The sequence below is a fragment of the Strongylocentrotus purpuratus genome, unplaced genomic scaffold (assembly GCF_000002235.5).
Source record: "Strongylocentrotus purpuratus isolate Spur 01 unplaced genomic scaffold, Spur_5.0 spur5_contig_854, whole genome shotgun sequence".
NCBI lineage: Eukaryota > Metazoa > Echinodermata > Echinoidea > Camarodonta > Strongylocentrotidae > Strongylocentrotus > Strongylocentrotus purpuratus.
In genome coordinates, this window is record NW_022145562.1 from 503,738 (window position 1) to 524,595 (window position 20,858).

The following is a 20,858-nucleotide window of genomic DNA, read 5'->3' on the forward strand; positions in this document are numbered from 1 at the left end:
TTAACGTGGTCGCTAACATTGGCGAATCAAAAAGAACTTCAGCGACACCGTCTTACAACCGTTTGCAAAGACTTACTACTATATTGCAAACGCTAACGACTGTTTTGCGAACGCTTGCAACTGTTTGCGCGAACGTTCTTGCAACCTTTTACGAACCCTGGTGAATCTCCAAATTCAGCGAGATTACCCCTTGGCTATTGATACGTGACACATGACAATCAATATATTTTGACATGAAAAGCAACATTTTTTAGTCACCTCTTTAAATATTTAAAACGAGTTGTGAAAACCACGAAATGATCTTACCGTCTCTTGACGTACCAAGTAACCTTTCCATAGTGCCCTAATAATCTTTGAGCTGAGCCCCCCCCCCCCCTGCAATTTTCTGGTGATGCCATTGTGGGGGAACCGCAATGAACATGACGAAGGTCACAGATGATATAGGAATAAAGCATACTGTCCATAACAATTTCGTTTTGTGCTGTACGTTTTTGAAGAGTGATAACTAACACAAATCTGTCATCAAGTGAAATAAATATCTCTGCCCCCTCCCCCATTTCTCGATTTCCATTGTTATCTGTCAAACTACTAGATTTCTTTGTAACCAACATGGATAACCACAAGTGATTTTCCAAATCATGAAATATGGAATTACTATTTAATGCATACTTTTATATTCCAATTTCAATTTCTACCTAACAAGTCGTCAAACGACACTCTTTTCGTCTCTATGTAGTTCCATCATGATTTTGTCTGATCATCATTTGGTCTAATGACCACTCGGACTACGTCTACTGCCCCTTATTGTTTTCGTTTGATAATAATTGTAATTCATGGTAATTCAAGAGACAAACAAAACAAAGCTACATTTTGATGATCATCACAAGATTCGAGGTTTTCCTATCCATTTGAAAAAAGGAAAACAAATAATAGAATTAGAGATTCTTCGGTCCTGAACGCAAAATGATTTTCCCAATGCGCTCTGTTTGTAGGTTTTAATTCATTTTCTGTTCTTTGAGAATAAGTTGAACATTTTGACAGATATTTTTTTAAAGTAAAGGTACTCGTGACCCTTAACCTGCCCTACTTAAACTTTGACATCATGTGACACAATAATACGACTATGGGGTTTGCCTTTCATGCCTCAGGTTAACGGATCTGAATATGGACGTGGCACGATGGTATGGAGGGCAAAGACCAGATGAACGAACTATGGAAGAGAGAGTGAGTGTGTGAGAGAGAGAGAGAAAGAGAGAGAGAGAGAAAGAGAGAGTGGAAGAGAGAGGGGTGAAGATAGAAACAGAGAGTGTGAGTGAAGAGAGTGGGAGCACTGGGAGGGAAAAGGGGAAGAAAGGGACAGAAAAGAGAGAGATTGAGAGAGAGAGAGAGACGAGAGAGAGAAAGAAGTAAAGCAAAGAAAGGGTTTCGGGCGATGCAGCGAAAGTAAGTGAGGTGCATGAACCCTGAGAAAATTGCTAAGCCCCCCACCCCCCCCCTCGCCCATCGGCAATAATTCCATTCATAGCTTATCCCCATTTCATCCCCTACATCATACAACTAATATAAACTGGAAACAATAACATGTCGACCTATAGCCATTGTTTGACCCACAATGCTTTCCATGGGCACAAATTATTGCTGCCGAATAATTCGTCACGGTTTGGGGATTAAGAGTTCCCAATTTTCCACGCCTTCCTTATTTCAGGAATGACATATTATATGCAATCATGCTTTTTTCAATCTTTTATGTTTTGCAAACAAGCCGTGACTGCAAAACCACGAACAAACTTCCGCAAGAAAATACGAATTAAAAAACAACAGAGATCTTGATGAAATGAACTGAGTACAGTAATATACTGCTATGTCATACTATGATTTGAAGGGGAAAGAAAGAAAATAGTTGCAAGGGCAAGAGGTGATCATCGTAAGCTGAAAACATCATTATAGCAGAATAATTTTTATCTTACCTTTGTTGAATTTATTCAAAGGAAGATGTAAAGATTTTTGGCAGGGACCATGAAAATGATCCAAAAGAGAAGTTTAGACCAGGAATTGTAAAGACAAGTGAGCATTTAATTGTTGTATACATTAATATCAGGTGCTATGAAGGATTAACTTTGTTGTTTTTTGTATTTCGTCTGTTCAACCCCCCCCCCCCCCCCGCCCCGTGTTGCCCCTAACGGATTCGTGTCAGTTTTTGTTGCTACGTTTGCACCAATCGGATTTTTTTATTATTATGAGAGTGATCCCATTCTTCGAATTTCAATCACAAAAGTTTGCATCAAATTAAGTGAGGCCTATTTATAATAACGTATCATTAAAATGAGTGCTCGACTGGGATCAAAAGCAAAATTAACGTGTAAGTTATCCATTACATTTATCTTTTGTTCTAAGCCTGTCCTTTATGCCCCCCCCCCCCCCATTTGTTATTTGCATTCCATGAAAGGCTGCTAAATAATTCACTTGCTCCTTTTCTCACTTAATCACATTGATTAGTTTCGATTGTGCTTTCTGGATTAAAAAAGGTAATTTTCGATTTTTCTATTTAGCTGCTCATTTTCAGTTTTGTCTTTTTCGGTCACAGTGAGTTGCATCTTCTGTCACGGGTATCGGAGCACTTCGGAAAGTGATTAGTCTGTGTTTACAAACCTTGAAAGATATTTTGGTTAGACTGGGGGATTTAATCTGGTTTGAAACTTTGAATGGTTGAAAAATTTCTACTCTGGTCCTTTATAAATATTTTCATAGTTTGTTTTTACTATTCATACGATTCTTAAATCACATCATCACTTTGTATGGCAATTTATGTAGTTTCTCTCGTTTTATCTTTTCCATAGAACTTACTAATGTCTGAACGGATAAAGAATACGAGTACTGGGGACCGAAGGGTAAGCGCTTTGACCAATCACAACGCGTTCCTAGGAAGTGCCAATCACGGATTAGTCGGTCAGTGTATGGTGGGCGGAGCTTCACGCACTAGCAAAACAATGAGTAGCGGTCGTCTGCTAGCCATAACGTGCGGCATTTGATGCGATTTGACGCCGCTACAGAAGGGAAAGCCAGATAGATGTAGAAAGGCACTTTACTACGAAATTACCTCTATTGTGAAGCAGACTTTTGTGGCAAGACCGTAGTAATTTGCTGGATGGTTTCTAAACGAGCCTCCCCTTGATGTACACTTGGTAGAGAGAGAGAGAGGTAGACATTTAGTTATTACTCGAGGAGAATTATTAGAGAAACTGCAAGAGGCAATTTGTGATTCTGTATTCCCAGCGCACTTTGGCTGAAACAATTTTTGCTGTGTTGTGGCATTCCAAAAAGGTGCCTATCCTTGAGATTTATCCAGACGGACCGATGCCCGTGTGTGTCGAACCAACAAAGGTGGAGAAGGAGAAAAGAGAGGGGATTTACTTGATTCGTGATATGCACCACATGTTGTGTCAATATTCCTTGATTACACTCGAGAATCTCTGGCGACAAGATTATGCGAAAAGTGCAAGAGCAAATGTTGTCTTCCTTGCTCTTGTTTCTGCTCGCCTCTAATAACATTATCACACACACTTCAGCCTTGTGTGTGCATGCGGACAGACCTGCCTTATGTTTACGCTCTAATGAGAAGTACCGGATTATTAATAAAGCATAGCAGGTTCTCTTTACGTGTTATAGATGGATTAATAATAACTTCTGGTGGCTAAAAGCTAACACAACTTTATCGCTTATCGTTCGGTCTGTTGATACTCTGCTTTTGCGAATGTGTTTTGGGGACAAAAGCGACTTGGTCTGAGGGTTTTAGCAAGGATCAAAGGTCTACACGTGTAAGCATTGTGTCCTCTTTTACCTCTGGCATAAGCCTAGCACCGATTACCGTTCCTTGAACATCTGTGGTTGGCAGACCAACTCCTCTCCTCATCTCCTAGATGATCAGAATATAAACCTTGTGATTAGATCCGTAAATTGATTTTGCCGTGTGCTTTACAGCGACTTACACAAGTTCACGGTGGATCTTACAAGCGTGAAATGGGTGATTGGAGGGCTCAATAGCGGGAAAGGCGCTGTGATTATCGGGGGATTGTGAGCGGGAGCCCAGCTTCACTCAACGCAGGACTAGCCGTATGGAAACCCAGTAGGATTACCATCGGAATATAGTGTTTTTTGTGCACGAGTTCACCTCATCTCTGGTGTCACCTGTCTGTCCAGACTGAGCATAGCCTAAATCCTAGCAGCAATGTGGAGTTAATTACATGATGTAGCCTTCATGAGCCGCGCCTCTCTGCCGCAGCTGAAACCATAAGGGGAGAAGAAAAACACCGACCAAGAAGAAGAGAGAGAATTCTGCTCCAGGGTGACGTTTTTCTCTCTCTCTCATATCTACCTCTCCTAAGAAAAACTTCAGGGATTTATTCGACTTTCATGTGTCGCGAACTCTCATGCTGACGATAAGGTTGGATGTCTATGGTACCGAGCGACATTATTCAAGATAATCTTTCTTACCCCACCTTTTACTTCATCACCAGTTTAAAAAGTGGAAGGGTTTCATTTTGGGTTTGGTTTGTGATCTAATCGGAAGATAAACATCTATCGCCGTCATGGGGAGAACAGAAATGAAAGACATGCAATGTGCTTCAGGAGGTCAGTGTGAGGGTCACAAACATTGTTTCAATCAACATCCGAAATGTTGGAGGAACAGTAAAAGCCATGGAGGCGCATTATTACACACATGTGTGATGATGTTGATGGTGGTGATGGCTGTGCTACCAACCAGTGGTTTAGCCCAACCAATCCCAGATGTAGACTTTGATGAGTTTGACCCTCAAACTGTAATGTGTGAACCGATCACAATCAAACTCTGCCAGGGAGTGGGTTACAACATGACACGGATGCCCAATCTTGTTGGTCATGAGCTCCAACAAGATGCCGAACTTCAACTCCAAACTTTTACCCCTCTCATCCAATATGGATGCTCTCCTTTCCTTCGTTTCTTTCTGTGCTCAGTCTACGCGCCATACTGCACCGATAAAATTGACGTTCCGATTAGCGTCTGTCGACCTCTGTGTGAACGCGTCCGAGCGAGTTGCAATCCTGTTTTGAGCAAGTTTGGCTTCAAGTGGGCTGAAGCTTTGAATTGTTCACAGTTTCTTGAGCGAAGTGATGGCAATGATATTTGTATGGGACCGCCTCCAGGTGAGGGTGACGTGAACGGCATCGGTAACCCTGATGGCGACGTCGTGACCGCGATAGTGCCGCAGGAGCCAGGTGAGCCTGATTGTCAACATCACCGTGAACCTCAGAAGTGGCATTATGTCAAACGTTACGAAAAATGCGCGTTACGTTGTGACGCGGACTTCCTCTTCAGTCAAAGCGAGAAACAGTTTACAGAAATATGGATGGCCATCTGGGCTGGATTGTGTTTCTTGACCACCGCCATGACCGTACTGACCTTTGCCATCGACACAGTGCGTTTCAGGTACCCAGAACGACCCATCATATTTCTGTCAATTTGTTACAATATTTTCAGCATCGCATACATCGTCCGGTTGATCGCTGGTCGTGCCGTCATCGCATGTGACGACGACGGCATTGCTTCGTTCTTGATCCAGGAGGGGTTGGAAAACACTGGGTGCGCTGTAACGTTCCTCATCCTCTACTTCTTCGGTATGGCAAGCTCTATCTGGTGGGTAATCTTAGCATTCACCTGGTTTCTAGCTGCAGGACTCAAGTGGGGTCACGAGGCTATTCAAATGAACAGCAGCTACTTCCACGTCGCTGCATGGGGCATCCCCTTCGTCAAAACCGTCATCATCCTCGTCATGCGCGTCGTCGATGCCGACGAACTCACCGGCATGTGTTTTGTTGGGAATTCAAGCCTGGAGGCACTTACTGGGTTCGTCATCGCGCCCTTGTTCACCTACCTCGCCGTGGGTACTCTCTTCCTTCTCGGGGGTTTCATTTCTTTGTTCAAGATACGATCCGTCATGAAAAACGACGGCACCAAGACTGATAAGCTAGAGCGTCTCATGGTTAAAATAGGACTATTCTCCGTGCTCTATACTGTTCCTGCGACTATCGTTGTAGCGTGCTTCTTTTATGAGCATTCGAATCGGATTGTGTGGATGGATGGTGAGGCAACACCAAACATTGAGGTGTTTATGCTTAAAATATTCATGTCGCTCGTAGTTGGTATAACAAGCGGAATGTGGATAATGTCGGCAAAGACGATGCGATCGTGGAGGCGATTCTTAGAACGAATGGCACCTGCTTTACTTTGTTGTGCGCCGCTGGGTGACGAGAAGAACGGACGTGACAGAAACGGTGACGAAACAGCGGTATAATCCAAGCTCATGATGGTAGTCGTGCCGATTTCGAACACAAGTCAAAAGGGGACGTTTTTCTAATTTCATTCTCGATATGTATAACATTTCTGTGAACATGTACATGTATGTATACCAAGAACACGTGACTTTATAATTATACCAGTGACAAAACCAAAAGTATGGACGCTCCAAATGTTAAAGGTGTATATTTAAAAAACTGTCAACTCACTCCAAAGATGTCATAATGAATTCTAAATACTTCAAGTAAGAGATGAATACAATCAGGAAGAAGAATTTTCCATGTCATTGATTCTACATTGTATGTCATCGACTCATTGGAGTGAATGAACGTAACTTTTTATTGTGATTGATATGAATGTCATTGTTATGGTCCCTATTCGTTCCCTTATCATTTCCAATGTATTGTAACCTTGCTTCCAAACTAATGTCAAACCATTGTTGGCAACTTTACTGACAATGGTGAATCCCATGTGACATGGGAGCATCGGCAGACTGTGTTGGGTTTTTGTCTGAGTCAAAGACGATCCGTATGTTAGAGAAATATTTCTACGAGTACTGCATATATTATATTGTAAGATGGTGAAGTATGTGGCTGAATTTGTCTTCCTTTGATGTTTATTTATTCATTGACAACATAGATGCTGAAAGCCATGTTAATCTGCTCAAAACTGTTGATCTTTTCTTGTTTCAAAAGAAAAACGGAAATGCTATAATATAGATCGTAATCGAAGTTAATCAGTAATAGCAAGGCGCTGCAAGTAGATGGTTAGGCCTATAACTTAGTCATACCGCGAACCGACTTCACACCGACTTCAAACCGACCCATTTTCAACATTTGGAATAGTGTAATTATTGTTCGTTCGATCTGTTGTCGGTTTGAGGTCGGTCTCGTGTGTGACTGCGGTACGAAGATAGAGTTTTGGTGCGATCATGTCTCGGCAGTCTCGTACAAAAAGAATCTGACGTTGCTCTAGCCGACCTCATGTAAAATTAAGGAGTTGTAGAAGATGTTTATGCAATGTTTATGGTAATCACGTGGTTTAATTTAACATGTTTAAGTCAGACTTGAAATGACCAAGGAGTTATAAATTGTAGGACTAAAAGGCTTAGATTCGACGCATGAAAGTATTTTTGTTGCTCCTAAAAGTGTTGTGAAGAAGTAAGAGACAACTCTGTGACCTTGTTAATATAGAGAAGACGTTGTGATGGATGCATTCTCATTCTGACGATAAAATGCAGAATACGATGAGGGTTGATTGTCCTCGTGTGATGAAAGGAAATTAAAGCGATTTTACGAGTTGTGAATTGGTGCTATTTTGACGATCAAACGCCTTTAGTTTCCTTTGGGAACTTTTCATCATGAAAACACGGAGGAATGGACGGCTGCTCGGCTAGTCTTTGAATACAGACCTAATTAGAGAATGCCTTCCCAGACTTTATAGTTGTAGCTCTTGATAAGGGTGAAGGACAGGACTATGGAATCAAATAACCGAATACGTGTACACGTGGTGTTAATTAAACTGCTAAGATTCGTTTCATTTATATTCAGTTTGGTGTAATATACATTTTCCTCATTATCCGCTTTTCACAATCGCCATTCATACGAATAAATAAATTATTTTTTTATTTGTTATAGATCTTATTTTGATTGGAATGATTTATAAGGGTGTCCCTACGCCTTCCTTTATGTGGATTTGTTGCTAAAGTTTATTTTTCTCGATTAATGCTCTCCGACTGTTAAAACATGAATGTTCGAAAATGTGAAGGCAATCATTCATAACAAATGTGTTACTCAGTTTACGGCTTTGAACACTATTACCATGGAGCCCCCTAACCCTCTTTGTGTGGAGGGGATTTCTACAGAATATTTCATTAATTTCTCGATTTCTAAAATTCTACGTGGTGCCCTATACCTGAACCTGAGTTATTAATTAATGAATATATTATTGCGATGACAACGGCCTGATTAATATTTAAGAGCAGTCGATATGAAAACTAACCTAGGTAGGTACTCTAGTCTATCTCGGAATGGACTTTGGAAGGAATTTTGATCATCCAAGTTTGATGAAGGCAACAGTATCTCACCAATGCTCTACTCGATATAAAATTGTAATATCACTCAGAAATATGACGTCACGAATCACGATTCATATCTTAGAGACCAGAAAATGCAGCCTTTGATCATTGTTCTCTTCAAATCTACAGTACGGAATTTATGTGTCTGTTTCGTCTTCTATGGAGAATACAAGGTCGGCTTATATTAAAAAAAAAACATGTTTGGAATTTTAAAAAATAGTGTTAGTTTTACGTTATTAAGCTCAAGACTCTTGTTTGATAATGCTCATATTTTGTAGCATATAGTGTTTCCAAATTATCAAAGTGTTAAAACTTAAAAACATACATCATCCACGATGTAATGTGTTATTTTACCAACCAAAACATCTCTAGCCGTCATCTCTAATACTTTTGTGCAGGATATTATGTGATGTGATTATAATCCTGTTTTGAGGAAACGTCAGGGTCAGACCCACAATTTTACACTATTCTTGGAATATATAGATTGTAAATATAAATATTGAAATATGTATGTAGAAGGAATAATTTAAAAGGCCTGTGTTAAGAGACTAGCTGAAGAGAGGTTGTATTCCATACCGAGGGGTTGAGTGGGAGTGAATTGCATTTCTTGAATGTATGAAAAGCTTCCTACTTCTTCACCATCCTCAAGATGGGGTAACACCAGCCCCCCTGCCCTGGGCGTCGGCAGGAGTCGTAGGGATATTGGTTACACCCCTTTTTAGGATCTATTGAAGAAAAACTCAGCATGATGCGACCATTTCTCCTCTACTTCTTCATCTCTTACGTCTTCACTTTGCTTTTTATTTATAGAACACCAGACAATGTCTAGAATAGAAAGTTGAGGGAGCTACAGTTAGTTTATAAATGCATTGTACCTAAGACATGTGGTCATTCTTCAGTGTTAGTTTTGTAACGTCAACAGAAAAACGCGGGAAAATCTGTACCAATCCCTCAATATTCTGACTGTTGTGACTTCTATTCCATGTTTTAAAGAAGTGAAATTCCAAAAATTGCAAACAGAATATCCTGAAAACTCTTTATCGTTTTATACCGATATGAGTCGCCTTTTCTGCTTGTTCATCTGCTTTTAGTTTATAGCTCCCACATCAAGCATATCTGTTGTTAGATGAGAGGGATGAATTAGTATGAGTCACTAAATTGTCATGACATGCCTGTTATCTGATTGAAGTACATTAGGGAGGACACTGACTCGTGCTTCGACACCGTACATGATAAATAATGTATTACATTGCGAAGTATTCCCAACAAGTCTGGTTGTTGACCATGTAGCTCTTAAACATACCTTTCCAATAAATTACCAATAATAATGGCATTGTCAAGAAACTTGTGAAATGTTATTATGACGTCAGTCATCGATATAATATTCTTGTTGATTGTCGGAAATGAGTGTTAGATTACCAATCAAGATCTCCATCTCATCACAGAAAACAACGGGAATATGGGTGACTCATCATGTAATGCACATCATGCTCTATAATTTGTTCCATTATAAGTACGTTATATCTTACGTATCAATGATATATCGTCCTATAGCATTTAAAATGAATTATTTGCTTATATCCTGAGCTGAAACAGTTTCTCTTCCTCTAGAAAAGTGTGCTGTCGTCAAAATAAGCACAACTTGTTTGTAATGTATTGTTTATGACTTTATGCAGTGTGTAGTTGCTTGGTTTTATTTCTTTCTAAAGACTGAACCAGCTTAAAGTAATTTTTTGGTTGAACCAAAATAGGTCATGTATTCATTTGGCGATATCAAATATTTGTCCATTTTATTCGTTAACATATAGGCCTATACTGTAGATTTTGTTAGGTTATAATATTTATAATAAGATGTCTTTTTACATTATGTATTCGAGGTTACCTTCCATTAATGGTCCATTGTTGTCTGTCTGTTTCGTCGAAATACAAAATGTGTAATGTCACTGTGAAAAAGATAGCCATAAACGAAAATGCCCGCATCTTGGGCACGTTTTACCGAAGGTACACACAGTCAATGTTTTGGTCTAATTTTAGCCGTGCTTGTACGTGTATAGCAATAATAGTATGTGATTGTTATTGTCATTCAAAGGAAGTATGAATGTTACATGTTGTAACCATTACTCTGGTCGGTTAACGTAATGCTTTCTTTTCTCTTTGAAAAGATATAAACAATATTATGATCTAACTTATTTTTGGGTTTTATTTTGTTATTTAATCATTGATGATCAGTGACCATTTTCGCCTTAAAATCTGTATGAACAGATTGAAATACATTTATTTATGTTAAACTATGGATTATGATAATATTACTATAATTATCATGTTGAACAGTACCACCAATGTGTATCAATTTTGTTGTTCATATATCAAGAAATAAAAATGCATATTGAATAATATGTTTATTCGAAGAAAATAACAATTGCAAGAACATTGTATATATTCATGTTTTGCGTGTACTGTTGCCCGGTACATTATAGATTTGGTGTGACCCCCTCCCCCTTCCCCGACTCAGACAAGTTGTCCCTATCTTATAGTGTGTTAAATATGGGAGTTTTCACATGTAAATGGCAGAGAAGAAATATGAATATTGAATAACCCAGGCCTGCAAGCACCCCTATTTTATCGCGTTTTTAAGGTTTCACTTTGAATACCCATCATTTTTATCTGCTTCAATCTTTGTCCTTGGGTGAGAATCTTTTCTAGGATACTAATTGCATCAGGCCAGGGTCCCACCTAGCTATTATCTTCAAAGGTTTCCTTTTGGCTAGACTCTGAAACCACTTGATCATAATGAAGTATACTGGAGCTGTTTGCGGTAAGGGGATTGCATGTTACTATAACAGCTTAAAATTATCTATTCCAATGCAGCTTTTATTGATGAGGGTGCTTTTCAAGTTTTCAAACTACCTTCTCCTTTCCAATATTCCGACATCATTCAAAACCAATTTCTCTCTTTCCCCTTGTATTTTACTCTAACAAGCTTTATCTTGTCTCCACCCCTTCCATGCGATGTGCAAGTGTGTGTACGGGCTTTGGCATTATCATGAACATAACCTAATTAGGTTTAATCGCCTGCATATTTTATAGCGAATAACCATCCATAAGTTTTATTACGCGAATTATGTTGCCGACAGACAGACAGACGGAGAGGAAGGGAGAAAGAGCGGGAGAGAGAGAGAGAGAGCGAGAGAATGGGGGGGGGGGGGGGGGGGGTGAGAAAGAGAGGGATGGAGAAGGGATGATAGAGAATAGCATCAGGCATGGACCCCCTGAAAATAGTGACGCGGGAGAAAAACAAGAGAGAAGGGGAAAGAAATTGTGAAAGAGAGAGAGACGGAGGATTAGGCGGACTATGCACACCAGTCCTGTCTTTGGATAGAACTTCATAGAAGGAGAAGAGAGTAGAGGATTCGACTAGAGAGAGAAAGAAATAGAGAAAGAGAGAAATAGAAGGAGAGAGATGGAGAGATTGGGAAGAAAACAAGGAAAAGGCAACGAAGAGGGAAGAATAACACGAAATAAAAAGAGAGGGGTAGAGAAAGAGATAATTCTAAAGAGAGAGAGAGAGAGAGAATAGATGTACAATTCTTTGCTATAGGTCAATGTATCACGTATGTGTTAAATACCGTTTTCTTTGTATTGTTAATCCGCTAGACGAATGCTTGCAAGCGAGGACCCACACTCTCCATCAAATTAAAGAAAGCAATGTTCAACATAACCTTTCAAAACCTAGGTAAAAGCCTTAGGAATTAGTTTCAACTTATTCAATGTACCTGGGATAGAAGCCACATAAACATATCGTAATTGTCACATGTTGTTGTACGGGGCAGGGGGGGGGGGGGGCTTTGGCCTGCCCCTACGCCCCCCCCCCCCCCACATCTCCTTCCAATAATTGAAGCTACCAGCACAAGTATACTATTGGGCTGGCAGCGGTATAGTCTCTTAAAAGATCATGTATTTAACATGGATATTCTCAAATGTAACAGGGTGACCAAAGGTTGTCAATCATAAGGAGAGTGAAATATTATGCTCACTCGCTTAGCCTGCTCGCTAGATTATGTAAATGGAGATCGTTGAAATCCGGGCAAGGGGCCCCCACCCCACCCCCAGTGAATTGTTGCAAGGGGATTGCAAAAATGAAGATCCACTTTAGATCGTTAGTGTATGATTGTGTCATGTTATATATTTTATTATAATGTACACATTTCTTTCTTTTTAAAAGGATAGGCTGTATAGGGAGTTATTCTTCTTATATTTCATTCTTCGAAACTTGATCTAATTATATATTGATGATATATTATTTGAAATATGGTCGTTTCACCGTTACATGGTGTTATCAGGGGTGGGTTGGATCCGCCGTTATAATCACTCCTGTAATAACCACTCCTTTGTGTGTGTGAGAGAATTGAACTGTAAACACCAGTGCACCCAAAAGAGTCTAAAGCCGGGGTCATTATAGATTTCAGCTCGGACTAATGGGTTTGTAATGCCTAAGCACAAACTTCCAAACGAAGTTCTTTATCAAGATAAAGAACAAACAAATGGGAGGTGATTGTTTATCGTGAAATTAGCACGTGAAGGGCTCGTTTTGAATTTTAATGGGGACTTATGCAAGTGGCTCTATAGAAAAGCCATAAAAACTCTTATGGTCTGCTTGGTGAGGTGATTACGCTAATGTGTTGGTGCACACCTTATTCTTCTTTATCAACTTCTGAACTGCGTGTCGAGGTAAACGATGGGAAGATGATCGACTTTTGAAGATTGAAGCTAAGAAATGGCCCTGTATTTTGTTTGGTTTTCAACTCCTGGCTTCGTTCATTGTGCATGTAGTTGCACGGATATAATATATTAAACGGGAAGTGAAAAAAATAAATCTGCAAAGGGGGGCTTTCGCTATATATGGAATCTCAGTGTTGCTCTGGTTCCTAATATTATAAACCAGAGCACTATAGTCTATGAGGAGTCTATAACACCGAGTTCCCATAGGACATCTATTTATTCAGATGGTCATATCTCAGCCAATACTGAATAAATTCAATTGGTTTTCGACATTCGGACATTATTTTTGATGCTCTTTCGGAAAATGAAGAAAAAATTGAGAAATTCTAAAAAATAAATATTTGATGACAACACACTTTGAACACCATTCTATACCTTTTCGGCTGCTGGTCAATAACCCTGACGCACTGGTAGTTTATACTCCTCTGACAATGTCTTTGTCAGATATGTTGAATACATCAATGCAATGAATGACCTGACTTACATATCGACTCTGACATCATCTACAAAATAATATCATATCATAACAGCCTTACAAATACATAAATGCCTTTTTTATTATTTATATCATGATGTAAGAAATCCCATTTATATTTCCTAATATTAATAAGTGATCCATTTTCAAAGACGTTACATAAAATATGTCTCTAGGCGAGGAAGAGTCTTTTAATATGTTGCGCTGTGGATATGGGCTCTGTAAAAGATCACTTTATTTCCAGTATTCTATAGTCCTATACCCCCGAATTCATTCATCGTTAAAATCCATCTTTATATAAATATAGGAACTTAGGACATGTTCTTCAGTCCTAAAGAACATAGGTCTTTTTTTTCTCACTACAAGCTCAAACTCAATAACACTCGTACATCACCAGTGATGAGTTTTGTCGACGTTGTACTTTTCCAACTTATGATGATAAAAACATCCAGAATATGTTGGAGAAATGAATGATGGAAAGTACAAAAAACATATTTTTCTCTCCATCCATCTGCATGTGCGGGAGAATTTTGAACGACCTTCCCCAAATCTGAGTTGACAAGTGTTTTCCGCAAGATAGCCAGCAGGGTATACATAAGCCGTAGCCACTCTTGACATACCGGGCATTTTCTCCCCAGCTCCCACGCCGGTCCACCGGGGACGCAAGCAGACAGAGGGCCGCTAGCAATGGGTTTCAACATGGAGTAGGAGGACGGTTTGTTGTTATAAAACTTGGTTTTCATGAGGGTTGCTCGAGGAAAGTACGTGGGAGCATAAAAAGGTCTTCTTCTTTGGTTCTCTACCTACATGCATCAACATGTGGAGAAATGTTTTTACCTCTTAGAGTTCAGAGAAAATGTGATGCAATGCATCCAGAATTATCATGAACACAATAGTATACCCCCTCTTCTCTCTCTCTCTCTCTCTCTCTCTCTCTCTCTCTCTCTCTCTCTATCTCTCTCGTTGTGTGTTTTCTGTCTGTTTTTCTATTTCTAATAATGTGTGGACTTATTTCTTTACAAAAAAAATCAAGGAATCCTGCATTTCCAGTGTAAAAATGACTGCATGAATTATTCTAGCCGCAGATGGCGCTACTGCAGATACACATGAATATCAACAGGAATCTTGTGATTTCTGAAGAAAAATGTCAGGAATTCTTACCATTTCGCCATTGTTTGTACCGATAATTTATACTAATTGTACACTCATCATATCACATTTATGTCTTATACAGTATGATTATCCCATTAAATATATATATATATATATATATATATATATATATATATATATTATATTATTATACATGTTGATAACCTTTTAGTTTTAATTATTAATTATTTTCATCTCATTGAAGATGATTGTGATTCTCAACCACCATGATCTCATCTGAGTATTGGCATGTTCCGAGATATTACAAGTCAGACGAACCCAACCTCTTTCAAACCGAAAATTGAAGACTTCTCCAGGGAACTCAAAAGACGCACAGCACAGACGAGTCCCGTTATTGCGGCTCATGGTTTCAATTTGCGGAACCAATTTGTTACTCTGTCAAGAAATATTACCTCGGTCACTACTTCACCCGATTACGAGTTTCACAATCACAAACATGTTTCTGTCTTTTGAAATTCCACAATGAAAAGCATATCTGCGAATGTTATCAAAACCTGTTGATCTGTAAAGAACAATGCCGATGAACTTGTTAGGGACTACATTTGAAGTTCGGAATTCTTCAGATTTTATGAACACTTAAACGAAAAAGTATTAGTCCATGTCACTTTTCTTTATTGAAGCTTGCATAAAAAGGCCTCTATAAGACAAACAAATTTCATTATTCAACAATCACAGAAATCGATCGACCATTTGGTCTAATAATATTATGTCATAGCGTGTGTGTTAACATTATCTAATTTCAATAAATTCACGGAATTGTTAAAGGTAATACAAAGTTTTGGTAAGGGGTCATGAATTTGGTGCAAATGAACATATTGGAAGCATATGCTATTCTACAATATTCAGTGATCGTTGTCGCGGTCGAAATCGAGTCTAAAGTTATGAAATTGTAAATAATAAACACTTTATGTTGTCTAGCTCCCTCTCAAGGTCAAAAAAATTAATCAATCAAAAAAATAATGTTTCTTGACTAAAATCGACCGATTAGCTATTCCCGTTCGGAAATGATATACCACAACTACATATTCTGAGATTTTCATGGTCGCAGCTACCATTGTATGGCCATAGGAGCTAATTGAAATTTATCAAAATTTACCGGGAGCACCGGTAAATCTTTATATTCAATTTTTCTCGAAAGCAGAAGTGTTTTAGGGGCTGAACTTTCTAGTGCTTTTAATAAATCCACAGGGACATCCAAATATATCAAAATTGTAAAGAATCACTATCCACCCATTTTTCAAAATTTCCCAAAACTTTGTAATACCTTTAATATTATTATGGTGCCATTATTCAAACAAAAATAGTTCCATGACGTTTTCCCAGCATAATTTTTTTTTAATTTAACAGCATCCACATGTTATGGAAGGAATATTGGTTTGGTTGACTAAGGAGCGGGGTTGGTCCATGGTTTGAGCGGGTATATACACCGATTTGGTGGGCTGTATACGGAAAAAGAAATTTATGAGTTTAATTTTGTCCTAATTTCCCCTGACGAAATGAAGAAAATCGGGAAGTGAAGAATGATGATAATACAACTTTGAATTAGAAATAAGAAGACGCTAAATCGCAGAAAATGGGACGGGGGGGGGGGGGGGTGGGTGGAAAAAGGAGAAAAGTAAAGAGAAGAGGATTGCGGGAGGATGGAAAGGGCTATATTATGAGGAAATGAAAGATCGTTCCCCTGGTTTCCAATGTCATGACTTGTATGAACTGTTCGTTACTACATGTATGTAAATCAAACGGTACATCGTTTTTCTACCTTTGTGTCTCTTGTCTGTTTGTCTCTGACTGTCTCTCTCTCTCTCTCTCTCTGCCTTTCCTCCCATCCTATACAGCTCAGCTCTCAGGCTCCCCCTCCCCACCCCTCTATCTCTCCCCTTCGTTTCTCCATGTCTCTTTCATCTCATATTTCTTCTTTCCAATCTCTCCTCTCCTCCACTCTCCCTGGCGTCTGCATCTCAATGGCCACCCAAAGAGGAGGGAGAGAAAATATTTACGAACAAGAAACATAGCAAAACAAGACATCCCCTGCAACCTGATACGGGAGTTGAGAGAATCTCCGCCCCGAGACGCTGGCGTGGTGTCCAGAGACGCTCCCGCTCTCTCATCTCCTAGTCCCCGTGGACAAGTCTTTGCTCTGATAGCTCACATAAACAATGAACCATTATAGGTTTCAAGGATTACACATTGATAGACCCCCCCCCCCCCTCATGTGTTCGTCATATGTTGATATGATGAACATAACATTCGAGTAAGCACATGGGAGATTGTGGCATCAAGTCTTGGATCTATGCTATTCCCAAGCGTAATTATACAAGCCTATACAATCAGGACGATCCCTTTTGTTTAGTTTGTATAACTCTCCATTGATGGTACCATTTCATTTTCATGATGTTCCAGTAGACAATCTATTCTCTCTCTTAATCCTTGCGAGTCATTATTTTCCCTTTTTCAGTTTATTCTTTTTACTTTTTTCTTCCTTCTTCACCCCATGTTTTCATTCCTTCTCCGTCGTTCAATACCTCTTTACATACACACCCACATCAGCCGGTCTTATTTCAACCAGCCTCCCCATTGTATACACAGGACCTTGTTCTCTTTCCTGGTCCTGTTTCAAAGTGATGACATCTCGTTTCCAAAGCAACCATGATATACGATCTTTCCGATACATCCAGGTTTGTAATGTTCCGTGATTCAAGCCCCGTCAAAACATGATATGAGATGGGACTACACAGCATGATGGCAATATCGTGGAATAAGACGAATGACTTCATGAATTATTTTGATGTTTTCTTTTCATCAGGATGGTGCCGCCCCCTCCGTTGAGCGCCCCCAAATATTCTATTCATAATGTCCTCATTGTTTTTTAACACTGATCATACATCTCATGAGAACAACCAACTTCTCATGTTCTCTTCGTCTCTCCTTACATCTTTGTGCACAAAGGCCATTTGCAGCAGTATGGCACGGGCTTACTTGAAATTTTCCAAATCTATTTTTGGTCCATCATTCGTCATCATCTGTTTAGTTTGAGAGGGGCACCAAACTTTCAACCTTGTGCTAATAACTTTTCTTACTTATTCGTCTCCTTTTCTCTCCATCCTCCTCCTCCTCCTCCTCCTTCTCCCTATCCTCCTTTTCTTCTTCCTCCTCCTCCTCCTCCTCCTCCTCCTCGTCTTCTTTTTCCCCCTTCTTCTTCCTCTTGCATCTATTGTTCACTTTTCCCTTTTCTCCTTCAAATGTTATTCATGTTAATTCTCATCTTCGTCTTCGCATTTAACTATCTCTTTCCATGGCACCACATAACACTCCTGCTACAATAGAGTCCTACATCCTCCCAGTCCCAGTGTAGTCGTCGCCAATCTTATATTTCGCATATCCCAGAGGACTCGATCTATACAACCACTCGCATTACGTGACCGGAGCATCGAATTTCTGGGAGCCGTGAAAATTTGAAAGTGTGACGTATATCAATTTATAATATCCGATACCAAAATTCACCTATCCAATCGAATTCTACAATTACGTAATATTCGACATTGACGACATTGAACGTCTTCCGAATGACCATGATGACTGCAGTTAAAGCAGGGAGATGCTCGACTTCTGATAAAAGACCAACGTCTTTGTTGATGCACCAGGAAATTGTGAAGAAGAATTCCTTGCGTAAACTGTATGTTTCTGAGTTCATCACCTTTCCATGAATTAAAGGCAGGCTGGATGATTGGTTGATTGAATGATAATAGATTAAGTGGTGGATGAACGAATGATCTGCTAGTGCGATGAATAATTAGTCTTTTCGTGAATTAATTTACTGATAAAAATGTTTGATCAACTCATTGATATATTGAGTGATCTATCATCTGATTTCTTATTTGATGGTAGCTAGTTATATTATTTAATCAATTCATCAATTAATAAAGCAGCAGGATAAACCTCAAGCAGATCCTCAAAGCATGTACCTACGAATCTTAGTAGGTACATGCTCAAAGGCAGTGGATGCCGTGAAGAAGATGACTGGACTCCGACATGGCAGAGACTAGACATCACAACCCCTGGTCGAGATGGAGAGAATCTTCGACACGCGCATATCATGAAGGTCTGAAGATCAGTTAGAATAACACGATGGTTGTCTTTCTAAATGATTAGGATTACAGGCAGATAACATCGACTCATTGATACTATCTGCCGACAGCTATGATCACTGGCATGAGGATGGAAGATGAGATGGAGAGGGAGAGAGGGAGAGAGGGGGGAGAGAGATGGAGTGGTGATCAGACGGGGGAGGGGGGTGGAGAAAAGGACAAAGAACATAATTATATAAAGAGAAATACAGAAATGTAAAGGCAAAGTGAGGGAGAGAGAGAGAGAGAGAGAGAGAGAGAGAGAGAGAGACAGGGTATGTGGGGGAGAGAGGGTGGGGGAGACTTTAAATGAAAATGTCTATAATTAATAGCATGACTACTCCGTTCCGAATTTTTACTCGCTCACTAACATCACCTATATAAATAATTAGTAAACGTTACAAATGCATCAAAAAAATGAACGAAGTATTAATTGCGAAGTGAAATATATATTTTACAAAAGTGCAAAATCAAGGATTTTAGTCTTAACTTTGTCTTAAAGAACATTTGCCAATATGATGCAAAGAGAGTGAAGCATTTTTATGTTTGACATACACATTGAATGTTTGAATTCCCCAAGGTGTTCCAAAACAAGAGAAATATCTTTGCTGACATATAATAGAAGCAGAATGTTTCAGAGAATAAAGGCTGTCAAATAGTTCGTTTAATGTCATCCTCTGATTCTTTGTTCAGCATCTAATAGTCAGCTATCAGGATGACCAAACACTAATCCTTCCCGACATGCAGTCTGACAATGACACTATCTTACATGTATACAGTAATAACAATATATTCTCACTTCGGTCTCTTCGTGTTTACATCTATTCCATTCCATTCTCCGTGTCGGCTTAAAAACTGTCCCGCCATCAATCTAGATGTGCCTATTATCATGCTTATATGCATAATATTGATACAGATCATAGGTATAGTTTAGGAAAGTACAAATGGGGGGGGGGGGAGGGAATAGCCCATTTTGGATTAGGATTAGAAAAATCAATTATAATAATAATAATGAGTAGTAAATATTAATAGCCATGCACCTCTACTCCTAAGCTTTCGTCTAAAAATTAATTAAAGACTCTAAAATTGCCACCCATATCCGCCGAAAATCATGGCTGGCTGGCTACGCCACTGGTTGCGCTCTTTACTTAGGAGTAATTACCTCAGTCCTAATTTAAAAAGGTATTGGCAAATTTCTTAATTTTATACAAGTGACATGAATAAATCTAAATATTCATCTATCTTTTTTTTCTTTGGGGCGGGGTGACAAATTAATAGAAAGCCAGTTGACATAAGAGCTTCCGCAGACCTCCTACTCCTGGGGTGAAGTTGAAACAAATCGGAAAATGTAAATAGTTTTATTCATTGACCCTCATGCAGAAAAGAATTGTTTGGTTTTGGGTAGTCGTATCGTTTGGCAAACATAATCATGATAATGTAGACTAAATATTGTGTGCAAAATTTTCTTTTCAATTATTTTAATGTTCAATTTAGAGTTATTTTGCTTCTCTTTGTTTTTTCTGCGATCACCAAGATTTTGAAGCTATTTCGCGCCAGACCCTTTGGCTATTAATGTCAAACTGAAATGATTCATAATATTCATTTTCCATCATTCTTCTAAAGCGGACTGTATTTTAGAGGACACCATTTTTGTGTGACCATTGAGCTTGAGTGGAGGGTGTTATCTCTGCTTTGCGTCTCGGTGATGAAGTTTGTTTGACTTGGCTTTCTTGTTGATTTATCATGGACTACATTCAAGGTTCGTGTCCCCCATTCATCATTAAAGACACCAATCTCACACCTTGAATAGCAAACATCATACATGTAGGTCTATACCACTACCAGTACCATCCGTGACAACGAAAATATACAGGTATACTTTCATTGTTTTCAATGTCT

At 39.2% G+C, this 20,858-nt stretch overlaps 1 protein-coding gene across 1 annotated transcript; it reads left to right on the forward strand.

The window, feature by feature from the left end:
* The first annotated feature begins 3,010 nt into the window (after positions 1–3,010).
* LOC100889259 (frizzled-4-like) lies at positions 3,011–7,090 on the forward strand. Its single transcript, XM_011683918.2, has one exon. The coding sequence runs from the start codon at positions 4,587–4,589 to the stop codon at positions 6,327–6,329; it is 1,743 nt and encodes a 580-aa protein (XP_011682220.2). The 5' UTR covers positions 3,011–4,586; the 3' UTR covers positions 6,330–7,090.
* Positions 7,091–20,858: the final 13,768 nt, after the last annotated feature.

Coding starts and splice junctions, on each gene's coding strand:
- LOC100889259 (XM_011683918.2), top strand. CDS start 4,587: ATGGGGAGAACAGAAATGAAAGACATGCAATGTGCTTCAGGAGGTCAG.